The 27,502-nt window shown below is 43.4% G+C and overlaps 1 protein-coding gene across 1 annotated transcript in view; it reads left to right on the forward strand.

Moving 5' to 3' along the window:
* Window positions 1–23,465, forward strand: part of LOC138582753 (GTP-binding protein Rhes-like) — a 108,913-nt gene extending 85,448 nt beyond the window's left edge. Inside the window, exon 3 of the mRNA XM_069654355.1 lies at window positions 19,451–23,465. Coding sequence (XP_069510456.1) covers window positions 19,451–19,986 — 536 coding nt within the window. The 3' untranslated portion in view covers window positions 19,987–23,465. The remainder of the gene's footprint in view (window positions 1–19,450) is intronic.
* Window positions 23,466–27,502: the final 4,037 nt, after the last annotated feature.

Genomic DNA, 27,502 nt, shown 5'->3' on the forward strand with positions numbered 1-27,502 from the left:
ATGGAACAGAATCAAGGAACAGCGGACTGAACTATAGACCAGGAACAAGAAATCTCAGGACCAAAACTCTGGACTAGGATAGAAAGCACAAAACTGCAGACTGGTAACAAGGAACTGTAACTATGGATTGGAATAACAAGGGCAGGACTGCAGACAGATAACAAGGAACATCAGGACTGGAAACTTGGAAGCTGAAGCCAGGTAACTCGGACTATGGGCATAGAACAAGTAACCACAGGCAATGAACAAGATAATAGGTGGTAGAGACCAAGGGGCTGCAGACAGGGAACAGAAGACTTCAAGTAGGGGAGCAGGGCTGCAGTGCAGGAAACACAGAGGTGCAGGGCAGAAAGCAGGAGCGTGCAGGCAGAGTAGCAGGGCTGCAAGGCAGAGAGCACAGGGCACTGGAACAGGAGCATGTTCTGTAAGCAACAGGACACAGCAGAAATCCAAGGATAAAAACACAAGGGGCTGGGAGCAAACTCAATACAAGAGCCCTGTGCTCCTGCAGTGAGCTGCTTAAATACTGACCTGCCCTATGATAAAGCAACCATGCTCATTAGCACCCGGAGCAGCACACCTGAAGGTAATCTGCCTCCTCCCTCGCTGGTCCTGGGAAAGTGAAAGCAGCACTGATATCTAAGGCTTATGAGGATTCTAGTTCTAAGACTGATGAATAGGAATAGCCAGGGAATGAGAACTGCCTCAAGGTGCATTATGTGATATGTAGTTTGTGAAATTAAATAAGGAAGTTCCAAAGTCTTGCAAATGGAAAGTAAAGGCAAAAATATGAATAGGTATTTTTTGGGGATGATTATGGTAATGAATGAGTCCCAAATGGTCCAAAATGGGTGCCAATTGGTGCTCCAGTGGGACAGCCATGACAGTGGGTCTCACATTCCCTTTAATGCGCTTCCTTTATCTTTATTTATTTGTCCTTGATAAGGTTTCCAAAGTGCCCCAGTGTCCCAGCTTGGCTCCTGAGGACTCACCAGCTTTCTGTGGTGACTTTGGTAAGGTTACCAAAGTGCCCTGTTGCCCAAGCTTCGTTCTGAGGCCTCACGGCTTTCTGTGGTGTTCTTTGGTTCTCCCGCAGTGAACGTCAAGTGGCTCATCTGCACACCGACCCCAATTCCCGGGCTCACCGACTTTGCTTGTCAGCTCCCTCGTCCTTTGTGGCTACCGCCTGCCTGCTGTGTGCTTCTCTGTGTTCGGGCAGATTGGATACTGCTTTCCGGTTCCCACGAATGCCAGGAGGGCTTCCCCTCTCTTCCTCTCATGGCTTTTATGTGGCGGACCGGTTCTTGAAGTTTTATTTCTCTAACCTTCCCCTTTAGCCGGCACAGTAGTTGCTCGGTCAGCACTGAGAGGACGAGGTTTCACTGGGCATCATCTCCCACCTATCAGCTGGTTAGGGTTTTCAAATGTCCCGGCACCTAGTATGCACTGACAACCACTAGAGTGCATTGTGTGCCTCTCATCTTTAATGATCCTCATTACTCAATTCAGTTTTCTCGTCGCAGAACTTTCACATGCATGAAAACAGTAGTCAATTCTTGGTAACTTATGTAGAGAACAATGGAAGGTATTCTCAGTAGCGTCCATGGGAGGTTGAAGGGAGCTATGACAATATGCTATTAAGGGATGGGGAATGGCCAGGATATCCTTCAGAAGAAAAGGGGATACCATGACTCATACAATGATATCATGTCACGCCGCTGAGGGTGACCTCCCCCCATATAGTCCTTTCTCATATCGCTGCCCCCAGGGTCAGGTAGCACCTGCCATCCCCTGACCACATGGGGAGAGGCTACCGCCGGGAAAGGAGTGATGGCATCATTAGATTCATCACAAATGGTAACCACAAAGCACTCCTTGACGTGTGCCAGTTTCAGTTGAAGGTAGTTTGGAGGTTGGAACACCTGGTCATAAGGGAATTTAGCTTTCATTCCGGTGCCCATGATACCTATTCTAGAGTTTACGTGATGCTGACGGCATGGCAGGTTGCAAGCTCATTTCATGCAGTTGACACGGAGAGTACTGGTATATCAGATCATGCCCCAATATCATTCGAATTTTCACTAGATTTCATCTGGAAGAGGTTTAGCCCGTGGAGAATTAAAACCTCTTTATTATATGATGATGAATTGGTGGGGAAACCTATCAAGAAAGAGGAGCAGTTTATTGAAACAAATAGAGATGGGAAAGCCAAGGTAGGAACAATATGGGAAGCCATCAAATGTTACATGAGAGGAATTTTAATTGCCCTGGGCTCCGGAAAGAAAAAAGCAAGGGAGAAGGAGACTAAGGCGTTGGAGGAGAAAATCACTACACCGGAGAGAGAGTTGATGTTGCAACACTCAGAAAATAAGTGGAGACTACTAATTTTGTGCAAATATGACTATTATAAACTATTGTCAGAAGGTGCAAAGAAGGCCCTATTTAAAACACAAAGTAGATATTATGAAGGCAGTGAAAAGTGTGACCGTCCGTGGCTCATCGCTTGAAAATCCAGAGAAATGAGAAAGGTGTCTGTGCCATCAAAGAAGAAACTGGTCAGCTGACCTTTGATCTGGCAAGGATAAATAAAGAATGTATGTCTTTTTATTCTAGGATATATACTTCAGAAATAATTGCTGATACCTGCGTTCTGAATGATTACTTTGGGAATATGCTTTTTCCTGAGTTAACGTGACTGAAATAGTAAGCTTGAATGGTGAGGTGACAGCAGATGAGTTACAGAGATTGTTGATGTAATTACATTCTGGAAAACAGCCTGGACCAAATGGCTTCCCTGTGGAGTTCTCCAAGGTTATGCCTGACAATGTTGTTGAGCTGTTGGCGGTTGTGCTTAATTCCTCTCTTCAAAAGGGCCTCTTACCTGACTCCATGTGGCATGCATCGATCTTGATGTTGTTGAAGAAGGTCAAACCTCAGTCTCTTATGAGTAGCTACATAACAATCAGTTTTATCAATACTGATAATAAAATGTTAGCTAAGAGTCTTGCCCTACGACTGGAGGTGCTGCTGCCAATATTGATTAACGAGAATCAGAGTGGTTTTGTGAAAGGAAGAGATATAGCTTTGGATACGAGAAAGCTTCTCCGGACCCTATTTGCAAGTGACAGTGTAGAAGATAAGGTGTCTGCTTTTTCTATCAATGCTGAAAAGGCATTTGGTCGAATTGAATGGCTGTTCTTGTATAGGACCCTGGAGAAAATGGGGACTGGCTTGAGCTTTCTGAAATGGATTCAACTGCTATACACTAACACTACGGCTGTAGTATTGATACATGTGCTTTGCTCAGACACGTTCACGTTGGGAAAAGGAACGAGACTAGGTTGTCCTTTAGTTCCATTGTTTTTTGTGATGGCCATTGATTCTCTGGCTTATGCAATTAGAACGAAGGAGAGGATACGAGGAATCAAGTATGTAGGATGCAAAAAAAAACTCTGGCTTTATGCAGATGATTTATTGCTCATATTGCAGGATCTTAAGACATCTGTACCGGCCTTGTTTGAGGCGATTGCAAATTCAATAAAATTTCTGGATACAAGATCAATTGGCAGAAATCCAAGGTGATGGCAATATCAAGGAATACTACGCAGAGGGATCTGTCTAACCAAGAATTCCAGTGGTGCCTGGAGAGCATGAGGTACCTTGGAATATGGCTGACAGGGGATGTGTTACGGATGATGAAGGAGAATATGTTGCAAATGTTATCAATGTTAAAGTCAGACCTGGATCACTGGTCTCAAATTAAGTTATCATTATGGAGGAAGGTTAACTCTCTCAGATGAATCTAGCACCACAAGTGTGCTATGTCTTAAATAGTATCCCACTTCCCACTGACAGGGGTGCGATGAAGACATTTGATAGACTTCTGCAGGTGTTCCTATGGGATCACAAGCCACCGCTGTTGAAACTGTTGAAGTTACAAGTCCCCCACAAAGAGGATGGAATGTGGGTGCCTGACTTCAAAGCATACTACCTGTCTTTCATGAAAAAACACCTCTTTCCATTCATTGGTGAAATTACAGCCGATTGGACTTTATCAGAAAGTAGTTGAATACACCATCGGAACCCAGGGCACTCTTGATATCCCGGAATCCGAAGGGCATTGGATCATCTGTGCTTACAGAATTTTTGTGGCATTGCTGGATTCAGTTGTCTGGGCTGTTGAACCTTGACACACTCTGCAGTGAATGCTCTTCAATCTGGCTAAATTCAAAGATTGAGCTGGTTAAGAAGATGTGCTTTTGCCCAAATTGTTTCTTTGGAGGTATACAATGGATTGTGTATTTGATAAAAGATAACAAATAGGTCTCCTTCAAAAGCATGATTGTACTATGAGGGAGTACTGCCTGCTGAAGAAGTTGGTGTCTCCCCAATCTCCAGTTCAACGTTCTGATCTGGGGCATCAGTTGCTTGAACTACATGCACAGGGCCACCTGGCATCAATGTTATACACGTTTTGGGCTGGGGGAACAGGCACAAATGTTGAACTACTGACTACATAATTGAATAGTCTGGACTCTGATTTGACAGTAGATAGGTCGGGGAATATGTGCTGGAACGTTGCTCTGAATTCCCTAAACCTGTGTGAAAGGGTAAAACAAATTAAGATTATGAATACAACATATGGGATTCTGGAAAGACTTCAGAGATGGGGTATGACAGATTCAGGGGCATGTTGGCGATGCAGGCATAAAACTGGCTCTTTAGAACACATGCTGTGGGAATGCAGCAAAATCAGAAAAAATGGGTAGCTGTTACTAGGTAAATTAATAGAGTTTTGAATATGCAATTGGATTTTGACTTTGAGACTATTGTTTTGGGGGATGATGCCATGTTGGAATACCTAGATTATCCTGAAAAGGGCTGGCACTTTTGAACTGCTCAGGTAGCCAAGAAGCGTATCCTTAAATTGTGGAAATCTGGAAAGGCCCCTACAATTGTGGATTGGTCGCAAGAGCTGGTTAGGATGTCTTTGAATGAAAAAGCTAATGTAACGTGTTTAATATTGACCTTGCACTGTAGGAGGGAGGGAGGGAGGTAGAGTTTTGAAGGGGGAGGGGGACAGTGTGCTCTTTTGTTCTGTGTATATTGCTGTATAATACCAAATAAAGAATTGAATTTTAAAAAAGTGTGTCTTATGGCAAAGGTGCCATTAAAATTCATGATCAAGATGAGTTATCTTCATCCGAGAACTGGATCAGCATATCTATGTCAAAAAAAAAGTAGGAAGCCATATTGTTCCCTTTTGCTGGATTGATGGAAGTAGGTTATAACAAATGAGGTCCTTTCATGAAGCATTCTGGCTCCAGCACCCTCTCTCTGTAGCACTCCCCTCCCCAGTAGATTTCCCCCTACCTGGTAGCTTTCTTTTTTCCTAATCACCAAAGAAGGAGGGAGGGACCCAAATTGTTGTTTATTTCCTCATTTGAGTTTAAGTGTTCCATTTCCTTTTTTTGTGCTTTTTTTTGTTTTTTTGGTTTCAGTGTCTCGATTCAGTTCCAGATTGAGTGTCTCATTTCAGTTATTGTTTTTTTTTTAATTTAAGCCTATGGTTTTAAAACAAATCTTTTGCCGATTGAATACATCAGATACATACAATAGTAAGACTTAATTGTGCAGGAAAAGAACAATACTAACAAATACATAAAGATGCAAGCAAGATCAAATAAAATTTAAAACAATGAATAATAAAACTTTTGAATATATTATTATTGAAAGATTTTAAAATATCCCTATTATAGAGAGTATGTATACTCTACACATTTAATGCACTTATTTGGTGTAGTGATACTTTCCATACATAATAAGCTGCAGCTGTCATAACAATACTCTCGGCCGCTATATACGGTATTCCGAAATTGATCACCCTCAATTGATAATATATTGTGTACAAGACAGCTATAGTTAGCATAGAAATATGGTGTGAGGGCGTGACATTGGGTTAAAAGGTGACGCGCAGTTTCAATATGGGCATTACATTATCTACAAATTCTTTCACTTTGTGCAAGTTTGCACCATCTCCCTGCATGCTCTCTAGTAGGGAGTATATTAAAGCGCAGCTACAAGATGAATCTGTGTATATTCGTAGACAATCATTTGAATAGATTGGATGAGAGTGAATTCCGTCAAAATCCTTGAGTAGAATATATCCGGTAGATAGTATTATTACTCCAATACCTGACATTGACTATAACATCCAAATTGCTGTTCTTCTTTTTAAGTATGCGAGCAGCATTAGGTAGTTCCATTATATCATAAATATCAATATCCAAATTATATAGATGCTCCATTGCAGTCTCTTTCAAATGGACAAGAAACGTATTAGAATTTCCCCCACCCCATTGTAAAGCCTGGCCATATAACTATACACATTCTCTACCTCAGCCGGTGAATGAAAATATCAAGGAAACAATTTAAACTGCTGAAGTAGCCACCGGGAATAGATTGATTGTATGCCCAGACCCCCAATATAGATCTCAACAATTTAGCCTCTAGTCTATCCATCCATTTCATCAAATAATTTGGATGAATAGCTGAGCCATACAAATTCATGGGTACAATACTTCTACGGTAAATTTCAACTAATCCCTCCACATTATTCCCCCCCTCCCCTCGTTACGAATACATTTCCTAATAAGGAGCCATTTCGTCATAGTTTTAGTGTGCATATGGCCACTGTACATATGCAGGATCGCGTTCATGTAAATAGGAACCCCTAGATAGAGACAACTATCTACTACTTCTAGCGGGATGCCCTTACAGCACCAATTACACGTATGCCTCTGTTTCCTTCTCTTACCAAATATCAATATCTTGGTTTTGGTGCAGTTAATACAAAGCCCATACATCTGGGCATACACCATCAGAGCATCTAATGATCTTTGTAGACCATCATTTCAAGTCAACATTTTTATTTTACAACATAAACAGATAGGATAGCATAATAACCAGTCAAATACCCAACAGTGAAACATAAATGGAGTATACCATACAACTGGACAATAACAATAATAAATTAGCTAATAAAATCTAACCAAAAGTCAAGAGAAAGAAGAGAAAATAGGAGGAAAAAGAAGAATGAAGGTCAGAAAAAAATTATAGAAAAAAGACACAAGCAATATTAACATCCAGAAGCATGAATCAACAAGAACATTACATATCACTATGATTATGAAATCCATGGTCTATACAGGAATTAATGTAGTAGATCATAAAACATTGGTAATGAGGTCACCAAAAAATAGAATTATACAGTCTTTAACACACACATCAACCATATACATCAAGGAAGCTTCCCCATATGTCCCAAAACCTATCAATGTCTCCTGCGTGTTTGTAGATGGCTTTCTCATAGGTGGAAATGGTGAGCAGCTCCTCCACCCAGTCATCGATACAAAAGGAGCTACTCGATTTCCAGGATCTTGATATCATTTTCTACACAATCGTTTCAGTTATGGATGTACTTCCTCATTTCATTTTTAATTCCACGTTACCAGCAGCTTAGCTGTCGAGACCTTTTGGTATTGGTTTCACACTTTCTCCAGGCAGAGAGACAGCCACGAGGTCCTGATGTGGCCGGCTCCCTGGCATCATGGCACTGCCTTCCACTATTTTAAATGTAGCAGTGGTCTGTGATTTCTATTTTCCATATGGACATTCATGGAGCAGAAGCACATTCTCTGTGTGCAAGGAGGGCCTCTGGGTGACTCAGAGGTTAGCAGAGAGATGAGCTCTGGGGTTTCTCACTAACTGCACATGTCGCGATTGCACCTCTGTTTTTGGATCTCACGTTTGCCTATAGCATGGGTTTGCCACCTTCGGCATTCCAGATGTTTCGGGAAACGTGCATATGTCCTAGCCAATGTAGTCAATGCTGAGGGAGCATAGAGTTCGTAGTCCAAAACAACTGGAGAACTGCTGGTAGGGGAAGAAGGCGCAATCGCTCCCCTTCCTCCAGCCTAACCCTGAGGGCCTGGCCTCTTGCCAGCTTGACTGCACACTGCTGGGGGTCAGTGGTGGTAACCCTGAAGTGCCCAAAGAACACAGAAACCAGGGGCAGAAAACAGGGAAGAACACAGTGCGGACCATAGAGCGATACCCCGGAGCAGGACTGTGGCTTCAGCACTTGCTTTCTTATGCTACATTTCAAAGCACACACTTGTAAACATGCGCCTTGTAATAATATCACACAGCAAGTGCCTTAGCGACCCATAGAGGTGTCTCAAAGTTATATTTGTTTGCACTTTTAGCTCCCAGCTCACAGCAATCTCTTCTGCAAACTACAGGTACACATACAGAGAACATCTGTTCAACAATATAGCCAATGTTTTATTTATTTATTCTATTTCGGCTAATTACGAGTGCACACCTAGCTTCAGATGCAACGGAGTGTGGTCGGGGTTGCAGGCATACATTAGATGGTAACAGCAGGGGTTAGGGGTGCAGTCATTACATGGTATCACTTGTTACCATCACACTGTTTAAGGTAGCAAGTAATAGTTTCCATGTACACTTAAATGGAACCAAGTAAGACTGCCGAAAGTAGGTGGTGGAATAGGAGGGTGGTTTGTAGAGGGTGGTCGGTAAGGTGGATTAGGGGTGGCTACCAGGGTGGGGAGAAAGTGCTCTTTGAAGGGGGGAGTCTTGATGTCCTTTCTGAACTGCACGAGGATGGGGTATACATCATGTATGGTCTGTCTGCTCTGAAAATGGTGGGACAGTCTGAAAGTTGCTATGTTAGGAGGGCTGCACTGTTGTCACCCCCATGCACACATCGCCTGTTTGACAGGATCTGTTGACTGCAGCCTAAAATGCAGCATCATGCGCGGGTCAAAGAACGAGCAAAATGGCAAATGGCATAACTGACCGCAAGTCAGATTTCACTAAAAGGGATTTTAAATATAGTGAGGCAGACACTTTGTGGGCATTCCAGCATCCAACCGAGGCACCTGGGGCTCAAACATGTTTTTCAGCATCCTTGAGGCGAAAGCAGAGAGATCCAACTACTGAACAGAGAAACATGTTGCCATTGAGGCTCAGGTGCAAGTAACAAAATCTTCATTTGATGAACCTCCACAGGGTAGGGGTAAACGTAAGTGAGGATTACTATGGGAAATGGTGCCCGGATGGAAGGGTAAGCGAGGGTTCCAACACAAGCGCCAACTCCCAGATTGCATGTCCCTGTAGTTCAAGTCCCAGTGTGTCTAATTGTCTGAGCCTTGTGCAGAGCTTTCGGCTCACCTTTCTGGCACTCGCTGATGGCTTGTGGGTTACCTCAAGTTACCTCCCCAGGCTTATGAAGATTATTGTCACACGCCCGCCAGGAAGGTATTATTAATTTCCCCTGGCCTTAGGGGATACCCAAGGCTATTACCAGGCAGAGGGTCTGCTCCCTGCTTGTGTGATGGTCAGGCTGAAATTATTCTCACCCACCACCCGACTGGGCTGAAGCCCACTCAAGACTCAGCAAGAGTACTTCTCACTGTATCAGGATCTTTCCAGGATCTGAGTTTAGCCCACAGCTGGGTATCAAAACACCCTCTTTCTGGCATTCACAAGCCCTTGCCAGTTTCTGAACTGTAGCCCTCAGCAGGCCGATGGTAATGCCACACTACTGCACGGTGGTTTCTGGCCCTAGCCAGGGGAGTCCTGAACAGACCACCTGCAACATACTCCCCACACTCCCTAGTTCCTTTCCGAGTTATAGCATGAAGGTAAGCTCTGCCGCCTTGCTGACATCTGCTTACACTTACAGCTGTGATTCTCTCTAAGCCCCAAACCCAACAACCTCTCTCTAGCTTTCCTCACCCTTCAGTATACTATGCACCCGATCCAAAAAGGCCTAACAGTGAACAGGTTGTGTTTCTCTTCTCCTATTGCTCATGTGACCTTGTGCCTCTGCACCGTATTTCATCTTCCCTTCTCATTCCACTAACGAGATTTTGACTCTCCACTTCTTTTTGATTATTAGGGTATTATCATAAGGGTATTTATTAAACACACACCTATCGTCAGGTATTTCCAATAACAAATGAAGCTTCTACCATCTCAAAATCAGGCAGAACAGTCCTGATGCCTTTGCGGCTCTGCTCCTCCATCTCATCTCCTTCATGTGCTGGCAAACTGTCTGTCCTTTGCGGCTCTACACCTCCATCTCATCTCCTTCATGTGCTGGCGAACTGTCTGTCCTTTGAGACTCTGCAACTCCATCTCATCTCCTTCATGTGCTGGTGAACTGTCTGTACTTTGAGGCTCTGCACCTCCATCTCATCTTCTGGACTGTCTGTCCTGGTGGCTCTGCACCTCCATCTCATCTCCATCATATACTGGTGAACTGCCTGTCCTGGCAGCTCAACACCTCCATCTCATCTCCTTCATGTGCTGGTGAATCTGTCTGTCCTTTGCGGCTCTGCGCCTCCATCTCATCTCCTTCATGTGCTGGTGAACTGTCTGTCTTTGCGGCTCTGCACCTCCATCTCATCTCCTTCATGTGCTGGTGAACTATCTGTCCCGGTGGCTCTGCACCTCCATCTCATCTCGTTCATGTGCTGGTGAACTGTCTGTCCTGGCGACTCTGCACCTCCATTTCATCTCCTTCATGTGGTGGTGAACTGTCTGTCCTGGCAGCTCTGCACCTCCAGCGCATCTCCTTCATGTGCTGGTGAACTGTCTGTCCTGGCGGCTCTGCACCTCCATCTCATCTCCTTCATGTGCTGGTGAACTGTCTGTCCTTTGAGGCTCTGCACCTCCATCTCATCTCGTGAACTGTCTGTCCAGGTGGCTGTGCACCTCCATCTAATCTCCTTCATGTGCTGGTGAACTGTCTGTCCTGGCGGCTCTGCACCTCCATCTAATCTCCTTCACATGCTGGTGAACTGTCTGTCCTTTGCGGCTCTGCACCTCCATCTCATCTCCTTCACATGCTGGTGAACTGTCTGTCCTTTGCGGCTCTGCACCTTCATCTCATCTCCTTCATGTGCTGGTGAACTGTCTGTCCTAACGGCTCTGCACCTCCATCTCATCTCCTTCATGTGCTGGTGAACTGTCTGTCCTTTGAGGCTCTGCACCTCCATATCATCTCGTGACATGTCTGTCCTGGCGGCTCTGCGCCTCCATCTCATCTCCTTCATGTGCTGGTGAACTGTCTGTCCTTTGCAGCTCTGCGCCTCCATCTCATCTCCTTCATGTGCTGGTGAACTGTCTGTCCTATCTCTGCTTTTAAGCATTGCCCAAAAGCCCTCTGCTCTTCCTGTGAACCTGCCATCCTGTTAATTCTTCTACTGAATGAGTGGGCTTGTTTGCGTTCGAGGCATTTATACAGTGCAAATCCCCAAAAAAATAAACAGACAATCCTGTATCTAGGCGCATGTGTCAAATCTATCGAAGGCCAGGACAGGGTTACTTAAAAGGAAACATCAGGTCAGCAAAAAAAGTAGCTTTTACATCTTTTCCGAAAAGACTCCAGTACTTGTGAACTGCCAGGTTATGCTGTGGAGCGCTCAGTTTATTTCTGCTGCTGCTCTCTAAGTCTGACCTACTGAAAGGTGTTGTCTTATCCAAGGGCCCGAGCTTCGGGTTGAGTGTATATGGGGCTGCAAGTGTTTAAGTGAATAACGGGGAGGGGGACAGCCCCGACCTGACTTCTCGTCTGCAAGATCCAGGAATTCCCTGTGTTAGACGATCACACTTACATGTGGCATTTCCCCGCTGCAGTCTGTGAATGAACTTCTTAGCATCTATCTCTGAGTTAGCCAAGCATTACAGTAGGAGAGGTTTGAGTTTGATGGCCCAGTCAAAGCAGTGAGTTGGTCATTGGGGGGGGGGACTGGTGTTGCTTAAGAGATGCAAATGGTGGGTATAAGAATTGGGAAGAGTGTATAATTCTGCATGCTATGTGATATAGTAGCTATAGTTTTCAAACCCAAAGGATTTGTTTAGGCTCACAATACTTTGCATGATGTTACTGTAGAATTTCATTCAGACTGGGGGAAATGGAGCTAATTAGCACCCGGGGCAGGGAGCCAACCAATCAGGTTGCTTGATACACGGGCTGAAACCACTAATCTCAGGCCGCATTCCGAGCAGCCTCTCTTCGCTCGGGCCTTTAACTCGGGCCCCGGGCCGATAAGACCCGGCCCGGCCTTCCGGATAGGGTCTTAATGCCATATTAAAGCGCATGAACCGCAAGCCTTACCAAAATTGTATATGAAGTTAAGCTATGAAGATATGTGGCAAAGTACCTAAATTACAGATAAGACACAGAGAGATTTGAGGGTTCGACCACGATTAGACACTTTGTTTAAGTGGCGAAGCCACGATTTCGGCCCAATCAGAGTCTCTGGAAGTGGCTCCATTTGCATCTTTCGCTATTTAAAAAAAGCTCCACTCATGGTTAACTACACAATACAGTTGATCCATGTATAATAATATTGACCATTCATATATGGCACGCCACAAGGTTATCAGGTTCTTGACGTACTCATGAAAAGTTCTTGTAATGTCACTTCTCCAACACTGATGGCAAAGAAAGTCACAAAAGACTCATCAAATGGTACATAACATTAAAATCTGAACAATTAGTGCAGGTTAGCAAATAAACGATCAGAATTAAATAGTCAACAAGAATTCATCAAAGTTAAACATCAAATAAAGGAAGAAAGGAAGAAGAAAAGAGAGAAAGAAGAGCAAAGAAAAAAATGGAGTTGAGCGCACAATTAACAATATACGTAACATAGTTTAAGCATTAACCATATGCATCAAGAAATGATCCCCAAATGTCTGTAAATGTATCAGTATTTCCAGACTGCTTGTAAATTGCACTCTCATATGTAGAGATAGTTAATAACTCATCCTCCCAGTCTTCAATACAAAAGGAGGCCGCTCACTTCCATCCCCTTTGGATAATTTTTTTACCACCATACAAGCTCAGAGTAGCCACACTTTTCTGTAAAATGGCAAGTCCTCCAATGGTTTTACATCTCCGAGAATCATAATAGATGCCTTCATTGCAATCGTGCAGCTTAAAACCACACAAACACCTTTCCAAAAGTCTCTTGTTTTTGGGCAGGCCCAGAGTAGATGACTTAAGGTGCCCCTCACAAGTTTGCCTTTCCAGCATCGGTCACTGTCAATAAGGTGTCTTTTGAACATATGTTCCGGACTCCAATAGGTCCTGAAGAGGAGCTTGGTCTGTGACGTCCTCAGTCCGCAACCCAGGCTCACCAGACGGACATTGTTGCAGCATTGCTGCCAGCAATCCTGATCGATTCTTTCATCTAGCTCATTAGCCCAGACATTGGCCAGTTCAGGGTCTCCTTTCCGACTGGATAACAGTAGGCCATACATTGTGGCAGCTGGATGTAGCGCATGTTTGCAGAGCTCCAGGGCCGACCATGCTGTACTCTGCGTAGGTGCAAAGGCTCTAGTCAAAATCAGTGCACAGATATGCAAAGGGGACCCAATTTCCATCCTCAATCGGATCTTCGATATATCTAACTCCTCCCAGAAACCAGGATGTCCAGAAGAGTACTTTTCCATTGCTTGTCAATGCTGGATTTAGCCAGATCGATGCGTCCAAGAATAGGTACAGATCACTTCCATTCTGGTGGGATATGCGACACCAGCACTCACGCAAGAACACTGTCAGGGGGTTCACGAGTCGAGAGGGTCTAGTCACTGTTGTCAACAAGGCTTTAGGTGCTAGATGTGAGACACCATTACACTCAGCTACAATCTCATACAAAAGTTCTTGCTCAGTACATACAGTCTGACATAAAAGGCAGACGGAAAATGCGAGATGTTAATCGAAGAAGTTTGGCAGGTTCCTACCGCCTTGTCTCAGTGGCAGCTGCATTTTCCATAGGGCCGACCTCGGTGGCTTGCCATCCGACAGAAACCTTTGTATAGCCCTATCCAGTTCTCTAAAAATCTGTCTTGTCATCTTAATAGGGAACAATGTGAGAATCTACTTTATTCTTGGTGCTATGTTCATTTTAATGCAGTTAATTTGGTACGACGTCCTTTTATCGCGGGATGTTTTGTCGTGGGGTTTTTTACCGTGAATTTTTTTATGAAAAAACTCATCGAATTTTTTAGGGGGGTTAGAAAATTATATATATGGGGTGTGGGTGTATAGGAATATATAAAACATTAAAGGGAATAGGAGTTTGGGGGGAACCCCCCTCAAAAATAATTGAAAAAACTTTGATGGTTTTTTTCATTAAAAAGATTGTGGTAAAAAACCCTGTGAAAAAACATCCCACGATGAAATGACATGGAACCGTTAATTTTGCCACACAGTGAAAATTTCAGAAGTATCCACCTGTCCATGTCAGATTTAAGCTTGGGTATTATACAATCGAAGTTCGTCCTTGGCAGTCGCAGTATCTTAGAGCTGATTCAGACTCCAAGGTATTTCATTTTTTCAGGGCACCATATAAAGTCAAATTGGCTACACGTGTGACTCATGCATGAGTTGTTAATGGGTAGAATCTCAGATTTGTTCCAGTACACCTTGTACCCCGACACTATAGAAAAGCGCTGGATATCGTCAATTAAGTGTGGAATACCGGTGCCAGGGTCACTAAGAAACAACAGTAAGTCCTCTGCATAGAACCAAATTTTGTGCACACCTACACCTTTACCAACTGCAAGGATATCCACATCTGACCGCAACATCACCGCCAATGGTTCCATAGCTAGGATGAACAGTAGAGGGGACAGCAGGCACCCTTGTCTAGTCCCCCTGTTTAGCCTGAAGGGATCAGAGTTCAGTCCTTTGTGATGCTCTGGTATTAGGGTCAGTATATAAAAGCCTCACCCATTGCCTGAAGTTCTCCCCGAATCCCATTTTGTTTAAGCACTCCAATAGGTATTGCCATTCAACTCTATCAAAGGCCTTCTCTGCATCAAGAGAGACCACCACAGTAGGACACATTTGCTTACATCCATTATCAATCGCCTGGAGCAGCCGCCCATATTATCCCCCACTGATCTTCCTGTCACAAATCCCACCTGGTTATCATGCACTAGTGATGACACAACTGGTTCCAATCTTTTAGCCAATATCTTCGCCAGGATCTTACAATCAGTATTAATCAGGCTAATTGGTCTATAGTTTCCACATCTTGTTGGTGATTTGTCTTTCTTTGTCAAAACAGTCACCAATGCATGTCGCATAGAGTCTAGCAAGGACCTAGTTTCGAATGATGTGGTCAGTACATCACACAGTAGCTGGAGGGTGCACTCAGGTAAGACCCGGTAGAATTCAGCAGGCAATCCATCGGTACCCGGAATTTTGCCTCCTCGGAGCATTGAAACTGCCAGACATCCTCCACTGTTATTGTGTTCTCTAAGAGCCTGGCTTTCTCATTCGATAGCTTCATTCTCCACCTGAAGGATTTACTTAGCTTGTGTTTTAAGGAGAGGCATAAATGTATCGGTGCGTGATCAGAAACCCAGATGATTCCTATATCAGAGTTAGCGGCTCGGTGTCACGCGCCCTGATGTCAGAAAATACGTGAGTAGAAATCACGACAAGCAGAGAGGAAGATGTAATCTTGCTCAGATGGGTATTTTAGACTCCAGATATCAGCTAGGTGTAACTCATCAATCAAATTCCCAAGAGACCTTCTACTTCTCTTCGGTATTCTAAATCTATCTCCATTTGAGCGATCAAGTAATGGGTCCAGCACCAAGTTGAAATCTCCAGCTAAAATAACAGAATCAACTTTACAATTTTGGATATATTGTGCAAGTACATGGAAAGAAATTGGATCATCTGTATTGGGTGCATATATATTGCATAACAATATCACAGAGTCTTGTATCTTAACTGTTACCAACACAATTCTCCCTTCTGTGTCAGTGCTGCTGGAAAAGTACCTTTATCGGTAGATTATTTTTTATTAAAATTGAGACACTCCTTTTGTTTGAACTGAGTGTTGAAACGTATGTTTGACCCACACAACGCCGCCTAAGGTTAGCAGCCTCATCATCAGTAAGGTGCGTCTCCTGGAGAAAAGCAATATCACAAGACATCTTTTCTAGGCTAGACAGCATTTTGGTTCACTTTACAACAGTATTAATTCCATTTACAGTCCATGAAACCAGTTTCAGGTGATCCACAGAACGTGAGTTCATATTTGAAAAGCAGAGTGACTGTGCTTTTAACGTAAAAAGAATGTAATCAATAAGAAGAAGGAAAGAAAAGAAAAATCCAAACCAAAACGGGTCATGGATAAAACAGGAAAATCTGCTTATAGTTACAAATAGATGAACCACCAGTAGATAACAAGACAGTACAGAGAGAACAATCCTACAGAGAATGCATGAAAAACACAAAAATACTAGTAGAAGCCCACCCACCACTGTTTGGTTGCGTCGTGTTTTTACTGACTAAATCTCCTATGAGTTGTAAGTACTCCCAAATTTCAACAATATCAGTTAGGCTACAAGCAGTTTATGGCCTAATCTAGGGTGGAGTCTAAGCCAGATACTAAGTAGAGTAGAGTATAATGCCCCAGCTCTTCCAGGATTGAAACCATATTTCAGGAAATACCTGATTTTCTGTGATGTCACCTCTGATGATGTCAATAAATATGCACATTCGGAGGTTCCATGTCTTTTGCTGCGCAGAGTCTTGGAAATCCCGGGATCGGCCTTGGAGAAAAAAGTAACAGGTTAGTGTTCGACGTGCTCAATGGTCCTACAGTTTATTTCATGTGACCTGTGCATGTGTTAAAATGCCATTTGGCACTAATAACACCAAAAAGGGGGACACAAATGACAATGTATAGAATGTCACACACAGCCTCTCAAGTGCCCTGTGAAAACATTTTAAGATGGCCACCCTAGTGAAACCGTGCCAATGTTTTTTTGTCCAATGAGTGGGAATGTGAGCATTGTCATTAGCCAAATGTGGTAGCTATCGTTTTTTGGACTATTGCTTTGGTTGAATTATATATTAAGGACTTCCATTTTTTAAAATATTGTTTCTCTTTATGGCATTTGACAAAGGGGTACCCTGAAGCTTGTTATGACGGACTGCTGAATTACTCAATATTATTGTATGTTGGCGACACAGCCATTGTTCATAACGTTCAAGATGCTTTAGAAAAATGAAAATTGGAGCTTCACAGATAAACTGTACAAAATAAGCATCCTTGTCTTACTGCAGAGAGTGTACAGGGGTAGAGTCCAACACACCTCAAACTGCCTAGATTGGGTCCAGCTCCCTGGACCGTGCTCAGCAGCAAACCTAACCAGTGTGCGGCATAAAGACATCTGCACCAAACACTGAGGAGCTCATTTTCCATTGTGGAGTAATGTGAACGAAAGGTTATGCCTTTTGTAGTATCCTGCATAAGTATGAATGAGGTCTGAGTCAGTGTAAGAGCTGTGATGGAATGCTAGGGGAGCCTGGAGTGTTGGGGCACCTGGGGATTCTAATGGAGACGGTTGGGGACTGGGAGCTGGGCAGGGAACCAGGGTAGATGCTGCCAATGATCTCTCTCTCCTATATTCTTGTCTGTACCTGTAACCAAGACAATAAAGCGTGTTCCTGTTTCTACATACCTGGGTCAGCCTGGTTCCTTCTCCTTGTTCTTACTGGCCCAGGGCAGATCCCGCAGGAGGCAGGATACACCACCTTTCATTCACGCTACGCCACCTTTTCAATCATGTATATGGCGGAGAGGAGGGGCAGAACGCAACTTGTATTTCCGCCGGCTTCCTCCCTCTCCGCCATACAAATGCGCCAGCATGGATTTTCATGGCAGCATAAATGCTCAAGATTCCTTTGGAGTTCGCCGGCTACATGCACAAGCAATGCAGGCAGCGTGTACAATTACAAATACAGCATTTGGTCGTAACTGTGAAAGCTGCTTGCCATGATTGCATGACAAGCAGCATTCACAAGTGAAATTAAAAACTGACTGGCATGCAAGCATGCCATGCAGTGTCTACACGTTTTGCATGGCGGAGTGAAAAAGTGCACGCGTGCACGCCGCCGTTTGCCCAGCACATTTGCACTCCTCCATGCAAATGACGAAAATGTGTCAGCGGGTATCTGGCTATGTGCAAACATACAAGGTACCCGCCATCAAATAACGTTTTTGACCAACAGGAGCTCCAAAGCAGCATTTTTTTGCAAATAGTAGGCTTCTCATTACAAACACAACAATGGAGAGAAAGAAGGCAATCGTGCAGAGTGCCCAGCTGAGGAAACAGTACAACCTTGGTTGGGGCATGGTCTTTCATTGGTTTTGCAAGGATCTGATCCTTTAACTGATGAGAAACGCAGATCTCTGCCAAACCCACTGAGCTATTTTGCTACTGGACATGAAATAAGGTGAAGTTCACTGTGTACCAGAGATTGTGATGTGCACTATCAGGAATTACCTGCAAAAACTATAGATGACGATGCAATCAAGAAATTCCTGTACAGAAATCCCACCGATTCATATTCCTTGGGGGTTAAAGGGCAAAACTAATATTGGAACGTACCTTCTCATTAATAATGGTGGTATTAAGAATTGTATGGTTCACATTTTATTACTTGAAACCGCAGAGAAGAAACTTCGCCACAGGTGCAAATAACAAATTTGCAACACCCGTGCATACTTTTTGTAGCGTACATTGCATGCTTCCCAGGCCGGTAAAGGTCCGGTTCCGAGACAAGAAAGGGCCTGTAACAATATCTAAGGAGAGTTACCACCCAGGAAATCCGATATGGGAGGGCACTTTGGCTATCATCACACTAGCGTAATGTACGGATACTAATGGCATTGCTTTTTTTTACATAGAAGCTGTGTGTGCAGGTCCAAGATGGCCGCCATGAAACTGGCTAAGGGCATTGCTGCAGTACCTTCTCCATTTCCATAGGCAGCTTGTGTGCAGGAGAGTGACAGGTGTAGGGAGTTGTGCACAGTTCAGGGGAGGCCTGTAGGTAACTGCACATTGGGAGTGATGAGGGTTATCTTATCGGCAATTGCCGCATGGCCAGTTGAGGATCCGCAGAGGGCGCAGAAGGCAGGAACGAGGGGCAAGGTGAAGTGCATAGGCGATCCAATGTCTCGGAATGAAAGCCTTACCCTTGGGCTATGCTGGCCTTCCACACCATCTGGTTAGTTGAGGGGCTTTCCCCAAGTGCTAAGAGGATGTATCTAGCTTGGCAATGTGTAGTAATGAGTATTATGTGAAATTACACAGCTACTTACAGAATTTGGATGTAGATTCTAAGTGTGACATCATAAAAACAATATTTCTTCAACATAATATATGGCCGATTATTGTGCATTGTCACTTTAATTTAGTGTCGGTTTCAATGTTACTTATGCTCTGTGTTCCAAATCCCAGTGATATTTTATGAGATCAAAATAATAAATTACTTTTTACTTTAAGTCAGTTTCTTTGTCTCCCTCTTTTTCCCCAGGTGATGTGTTCATCCTGGTCTTCAGCCTGGACAACCATGAAACCTTTGAGGAAGTAACGAGGCTTCGGAAGCAGATCTTAGAAGTGAAGTCCTGTGTGAAGGACAAAGCCAAAGAGCCAGGCGCCTTCCCTATGGTCATCTGTGGCAACAAAAGCGACCGCGCAGAGGGGCACCGACGGCAGGTGCAATCCGACGAGGCAGAGCGCCTGGTGGCAGGCGATGAGAACAGCGCCTACCTCGAGATCTCTGCCAAGAAGAACACCAACGTGGATGAGATGTTCCGAGTACTACTCGGCCTGGCTAAACTGCCCCACGAGATGAGCCCCTCCCTCCACCGCAGGCTCTCCCTCCAGCATGGGGGTGAGGCCTTTCGACAAAAGCCCTTTCATGTGCGGCGCCGCCTTAAAGAAGCTGGTGAAGCCTACGGCATGGTCTCACCTGCAGCCCGGCGGCCCAGTGTCAACAGCGATCTTAAGTACATCCGTGCCAAGGTTCTAGGGGAAGAACGTGGACGTGAGAAATGTGCCATCCAATGAAGATGTTGGCAATGGGCCACCACTTCTCTGGTGAGCACCCACCCATGAGATAAGCAAAAGGTTTAGTTGAGCGCCTCAATCTCCTAAATCAGCTGATCCAGATTACCGCCAACTTGCATCTCGGTATCAACACTGGGCATCCAGCAAGGAACGGATAATAGTCAGGTGTCCAATGTAGCTCTGGTCTAAGGCTAGCTTGGATTTCAGTCCCACTCAAGACTCCATAGAAGCAGAACACCTCTCATTGTTGACCGGGGCCAAGACTGTTCATCAGGGAGTGTCAGATATTGGCATAGTCTACCAGAAGGAATGGAGAAACAGTGCAGAAACTTCTGCCTTACCCACAAGGCTTGAGTGTTGAGTGGAATTAATGGTTTGACAGCTAAATGAGAGGGCTCCATGGCTTTCAAGGAGGTATCCTAGCTATAGCTACTTCAGCTGCAATATGTGATTTTAACGCATCGAGGCACTTGCAAAACTTCCCTTGGTGTCCCTGAGAAAAAGTGTAGAGTTTCTATCGGTAATCAAGGGGACCTTTATGGACGAGAAACATTTTGATGGGTATAAAGCTGAAAGGGCCTTCAGTGGAGTGCATTAGGAGCTCTAAAAGTTCTTTACCTTCTACTCATTGGAGGTCAAGGAAGTGCTTCTTTAACTGCAAGCTGAATGGTATTGAGGGGTTTTAGCATGCTCAAACCACTTTCTCACCTTTATCCATTCTCTCTTCACCCCGTCTCTATCTTTTTTCCCTGACCTCCACCCCGATATCTTCCCTCTACTGGCCGGGAGAATAGCTCAGGGGCAACGCATGTGTCTTGGCGGCATGACAATGCAGAGCAACACAGGTTTGTATCCCGGGCTTGCGCTTGGAAACCTCTCTGGTATTAGGCACGTTATAAAAGAACAATTATAATTACCTCCTTTTCACCCTCTCCCAATATGCCCCCTCTCTCTGCATTTCTCCTTGTACTCTTTCTCCTTCATAAATCTATATGTCTCATCTCCTTCACTTTGCATTAATGTGCCCCCTTACCTAACCTCTAGCTGCTCACATCTTCCTTCCACAGCCCACCATGTGCCTTTCACTCCACTCACATCAACATCTCACTTCTTGATCTTGCATGGATACATTTCCCTCTGTACAATTTTGCCTTTAGAAATTTGCAGCGAATAGATGGCCAACTTTCTGTATCAGTGGCCTCCTCCACCAGACTCCAGGTGTCTCGATTCCCCAAATGCCCCACACGTTTTCTCCAATGCTGTTGCCCTGTCACTCAACAGTGCCTCTTTCTGTCGCCCCCATCTCGCCACGCTCTATATCTCTCTCTGCCTTCATCTTCTTTGCTCTTCTTCTCTCTAACTCTCTGTTACCCACCACTGTTGATCCAGCCTACGTTTGAGATTTCAGCACAGGGTTACTTTGCTTGCTATGATGGAGAGGTAGGTTTTTCCCTCAAGGAGCGTACTCTCCCACTGCATGTGAAATGTTCTGCCACAATACAGTTACCAACAAGGGAAAGCTGAAAAGAAGAACATGCTGGGTGGTTTAGGGGGGCCGCATCAAATTCCCACAAAGAAGCTCTCAATTGAATTGCAATGGATGTTGTGCATGGCCTGGAACAGTATGGGCAGGGTCCCAAGAATCAGCGGAGTTCACTGAGATAGGCCCCAATGCACCAATCAGATCTCCAGAAAGCCTCTCTATCCTTTTATAAGGCTAGGATGGCAAGATGCATACCTATCGCTGATGCTCCAGGAGCGACCATCTTTACGCATTTTACGCACTTCTCAGACTGGCGTAGACATTCCGACAAGCAGAACGCGGGTATGCCTTACACTGGACCTAAATGGTTATGAGCTTGCAATGCCACTTTTCGGATCCCACGGCCAAGATCCTATAAGGCAAAAGTAAAGACTTGTCAGTAAACACCTGCACTTAAGGTGAATGCGTGAAAGCACAGAAGAACTATCTCCGGGACCATAATAGCGCAAGCCAACCAAACGGAAGGCCACCCTGTGGCAGCAGCAAGACACCGAAGCGTTGAAGTTATTTCTCTTTGATTACCGAGCAGTGAGAAGACGCTTTATATCTCTTGGCACTCTATGGTTCAAACAGTCAAAAAGCTGCACTTGCTTTTCGCAAAGGAGATTCACGTCTTTTCGGTGCGTGTGCTTTATTAACGTAATGTCATTGTAAATTTAATTTACAATGTCTTCTGCGATGTGTCTGGCAAAGGATATCGGGCTCACGGGAATCCCATGACAGTGAGCCCTGTCGCTGGACAGGTAGGAATATCAGCAATGCCCTACCTAGAGGGGATTAACAGGCAGCGCAAAGACTGAAGCAGTGGGGTGACCTGTTGCCATGGACCGGCAGAGCTCCGGCCTGAGATTGGCCAATGGGGAGGTTCAGACATATGGAGAGCCCCATCCCGGCCTGAGAGTCTTCCAAAGGGGAGGTTTAGACATGTAGAGGGCCCCACCCCACCACCAAAAGGTGGCACCAGGCACATGTATGCACAGAAGGGTTGAGGCTTTGGTTTGTTACAGGTGGGGTTTGGTCAATTTTGGAGGAGGGGGAGTGGATCTTATTTGCTGTAAAGGCAAAAACATTCCAGACACAAAGCAGTGATGGAGCCCTCTCTGAATTCACCTTCGGAGCAGTTAACCCCCTGCCAAAGAACCCCTGTGTACCCTCTTCACTGCCCCATTGCCATTCGAAAGTAATAAAAACACAGAAAGGGAAAGAATAACAAGAGTCATAAAAGCGATGAGCTATGAAGTTCTGTACAACTAAACCAAAAGTCAAGCAGCTCTGGCAACAACGAGGGCAGCAGCAGGTCACACTTCTTTACCGTGGAGGGTACACTCTCTCTCTGAAAGGGGAAGAAAGGCATAGGCTTCAAACTTTCAAGGAATCAAGGAATTTTCACTCCACTATTAGTTTCTGCCAGATTAGATCCATATTAGAGCAATTTGTAATTGCCCCATAGACTGGTACTCGCACCAAAGAAAGTGGGGTTGAAGTGACCGTATGCTCTTTCTTTTGCATATGGATTTTCTTTCTATTGTATCTATGTTCCATGCGTTATGTCTACTTAGAAATAATTGCAGTTTTCAAATACTTTACTGGTGGGTGGCTGCCCATATTCTCTGCTTAGCATATGTTTTATCAGTATTCTAAGCTTTCCGAAGAAGCTGTACGTGTGATGACTTACCTTCACATTCTGCTTCACTTTCTATTGTTTTTCTTTCTCAAAACCAATACCAAGTGTTTAATAATATGACACGACACATGTATTCCCTACCCTATGCATTTAACAGGGAAAGGCTACATAGTGTGGATCATAACACAAATCATGTTATATGTTATGTTATGTTTTTATTTCACCTGTCATGCAGATATAGCTTCATGTTTATACTGCTTCTATGCTTCCCACCCCTTGCTGAAAATAAAGGATTGTTTATGGGTAAAATGAGAGGCACACTGGCCAGTGTGTTTTTTCCTTGATAAGTTGTATGATGTTCTTGCTGTGAATCATGAATGGTTGACACTAAGTCTCAGTAACATCATATTATACTCAGAACCAGTCAGTATATTGGTCACCAAGAAAAATATGGTTGTGTAAATGACTCCCTGATAAATCTTGCTGGTCTTGTAAGAAAGAGATGGGGTCCACTATTCACACGTTCTGGTGTTGCAGAAAAGTAAGAGACTTCTTGGAAGAAGTCCTCCAACAGATAGACGTTGTCACTGGCCTCCCATTCCCATGACTGCTGATTACATGTATAGTGGATCTGGTTCCAAGACTTCGAGGTATGGCTATTGTAAAACAGAAAATGATTTGCAGAGCTCTCCTAGTAGCCAAGAAACAAATATTGTGATTGTGGAAATATATAGCTAACCCTCTCATGAAGACTGGCTGCATAGTTTGGTGTTTTTATTTTAGGATGAAGTCTCTTAACAAAGACGAGTCGAGATTGAAGACTCCAAGCAACGAGTTGGGGGTAGACGCATTTCCTCGGCTGGGGCCTCCCTCTGGAACAGCCTCACTGCCACTGTGAAACTTGAGGAGAACCATCTTCGGTTCCGTGAAGCACCTCAAGACCTTCCTCTTTGCTTCTGCCTTCGCTCTTCCTCTCCCCTGCTAATCTGTCTGCTTTGGCACCGGGAACCTGATTACCCTCTGATTTTGGGCCCAGATCCCTGCCCTCCCAGCCACACAACCGCATTGCCTCCTGGCAACCCCTGCACTTCGGTCTGTATCTGTAACCCTACAGTCCCCTTCCAGCACTTATCCGACACCCATTGTCTACACCTTATTCTCGCACTTGCCACATGCTGGCCGCACTATCTGTTGTTGTTCTATCACGTGTCCAGCACTTTCCACTCTCCTCTGCCCCTCACCCTTTCCCCCTTCCGTCTCCCCTGCACTTGCACGCTCTCAATGTCACTGGGCCTAGTAACATTGTTGTTTTGTTCTCCCTTGTTTCCCCTCCCTTGCCTCGTCACGCTCTGAAACGCCTGTGTATGGGCGCAATACAAATAAAATATCATATCATACGAGATGTGGGTTACATTCAAAGAAATGTATAGGTGATTCAATCAGAGAGGTGGGACATTTTAGACTTCTGCACATCAATCCTACCTGCCTCCAAACCCCCTTTCCTGCTCCCCTCATACTCTCACCTCCTTCCCTTCTCAGGAAAAGATGTTTAATATAGGCTTGTAATTCTTTCTTTGATTATTTGAAACATAATGAATTGTAATTAAAAAAAAATAATAATTGAAAAATAGCCAGAAATGATACAAACTTCTAGGTTAGGGAAACTTAATTTATATTGATGATTTTTTTGCTTTGATGCAGAATTAATATGAGCAGATATTTAAAAATACTTCTAAAAGCCCTCTTGTCTTATTTTGTTCACTTTTTGGAAGCAAATCAACAATAAAGATCAAATAAAACAATACATGAACATGTAAAAAACATTAGAATAGTAACATTGTTGATATGTGTAGCAAAATAGGTGATTCAAATTCAGTTGTATATTTTTAATACATATTCATATACAGATTCTGTACAAAGAAAACATTTTAAAATAGATCTATTTACTAACAAAGGAAACAAAGACTGCTGATGAATAGATGACTAACTATGTCTAGATACAGTATACATATATTGACCGTACTGGTTAGTTAAATATAAGCAATACATATCTTTAGAGCAGATCAAATAGAAATCTAAATAATTCATTATTGTGTAGATTTTAATTTCTTTCAGTTTTCCATTTTTTATTATTTTTGTTTTTCTTGCGTTCTGTTCTTCCTGTTATGGATTGTTATTGCTCTTCGTTGTCATGGGTGGTTGTATTATGACACAAACACATTATGTATATCAATAATAGGCCCTCAGGAAGTACACAATTAGTGTTAAATAATTAAGCAACAAATATACAAAACACATGTTGGCCAATTTTTGAAAAAGTGTTGTGACCAAGGAAAACATAGGGCCTCATTACACGGTAGGCGGTGAGCCATGGCGCTATTAGCGCCATGGCTAATGCCGGTAAAATACCGGCACCGCCTTGGCGGAAAGGGGATTTACCGCCCCATTCCAAGGTTGGAGGGGCGGTAAATCCCCCTTCCACCATTGCCCTTCCCCATTCCCATTCCTGCCCCATAGGGCTCTATGGGAATGGGGAAGGCGCTAATTATGGCACCGCAATTTTGCGGTGCCGTAATTAGCTCTGAGGTCCCTTAGCGGGTTGGATTTTAACGCCTGCAAAAAGCAGGCGTTAAATCCCCCAACCCGCAAAGGGACCTCGTAGTAAGGCGGTAAGGATTTACCAGTACCAGTATTTTACCGGTACCGGTAAATCCCTACCGCCATCCGTGTAATGAGGCCCATAGTATCCATTAGAAGGATACTTTGACAATGTACATATTAATGGTGGAATGAAGATGCTGTAGCAGTACATTTATATAATACAGACTCATAGAATGAGGGAGGGGTCATTATTGCAGTATAATACCCATCCCCCAAGTTATGGTCCGAGGCAAAACTAAGGGTGTTAAATCAGAGAAAGGGCATTTTCCAAAGCAATAAAGACCCCTTGTGAGGAATATAAGACTATTAGCAAATAATGCTATGAGTAATAAAGGATTTGGAGTTGTGATGATGATAATGTATGTTTAATAGTGAGAAAAATACATAAGGCATGTTAATAAATTAAAAGTGATTTTATTTTGTAATATTTAAAAAGAAGATTTTCTTTTACAAGGTAAATATTTCAATTGTAAACTCGATCGAACTGGAACAGTTTTACCAAATGCATGAACATCCATTTGGTGCAATGGTAATGTGAGCCTTTTTTGTTTCATAAAGTAAAAGCACTGTTTCATGTTTTAGCTTTCTTCACTTTGGTGTGTTAAATTAAGTTGGATTGTCTTGTTGAAAGAAATAATGCTGGGAAATTGCATTGCTGTTTCTTGAATGTAAAGAAATGCTTTATGTTGTTAGCGTGGCTAGTTCTAAATTCAGAATGTCTGGAATGTAGCCAATACCAGTAGTTATATATTGCATCCTAAACATTCAAATTGGCTGTGAGGAGGTTAATAATGACTTTCATGTGCCAATATAATACATTTCTATCAATAAGCAGAGTGCATATAATCAGTGAATAAAGTGTTTGTTTTATAGCCTCATGTCATAAACGTCAGCATACCTCAACAGCAAAATTAAGACACTATCCAGTGAGGTTAGATACAATCAAATAAAATATACATAGTCTTGTCTTTGTGCATAAAATGCAATTATTGTAAGAGGCAACACATTTTGTAAGAAAGATAATGCTATGAACATATTTTATTTGAGTGATGCGTAGCTGGTAGCTATAGTGATAATAGAAAATTACACAACACCAAAAAGGTTACAGTGAATGATGTCAAAGATAACAAACTTAAATTAAAAGATAAACAATTTAAAATAATAGATTCCCGCATACTAGGGAAACCAATTTAGAATAATAATGGAATCCCACATATAGGGAAAGTGCTAGGTACAAAATTGATGCAACATAAAGGCACTAATGTTTAAATTCAATTATGAATCAAATGTTTCAAAATCAATTGTGAATAAAAATGTTAAGCAATGTGATCAATGGATCTGGATAGGGTCGACGTAACACTACGTTTCGGCATAATACAGTTCTGTCGCCTTCCTCAGGACCATGACTTTAATTGGACACTGTATTTATTAATATGAATGGGTGTATGCATGATTAGAAAATAGAGAGAACTGAACTAAATTGCCTACAGAAAAAGTAAGAAGTTGGTTAAGCTTGCCACTGATTTAGAACAGGGTACCAGGGGAATTTTTGAAGTGGCAGGCTTCTAGGATGTTTCATGTTATTTTGTAGATATATTTGTCCGAAAGGTGTGGGATCTACATATGAAGAAATATAAAGTTCAATTGGTCAGCCCAACTTGGGATGTTTGGTTTAGAAAAGAAGGTAA

The sequence above is a fragment of the Ambystoma mexicanum genome, chromosome 3q, assembly GCF_040938575.1.
Source record: "Ambystoma mexicanum isolate Mex_15411 chromosome 3q, UKY_AmexF1_1, whole genome shotgun sequence".
In the NCBI taxonomy this organism is placed as follows: domain Eukaryota; kingdom Metazoa; phylum Chordata; class Amphibia; order Caudata; family Ambystomatidae; genus Ambystoma; species Ambystoma mexicanum.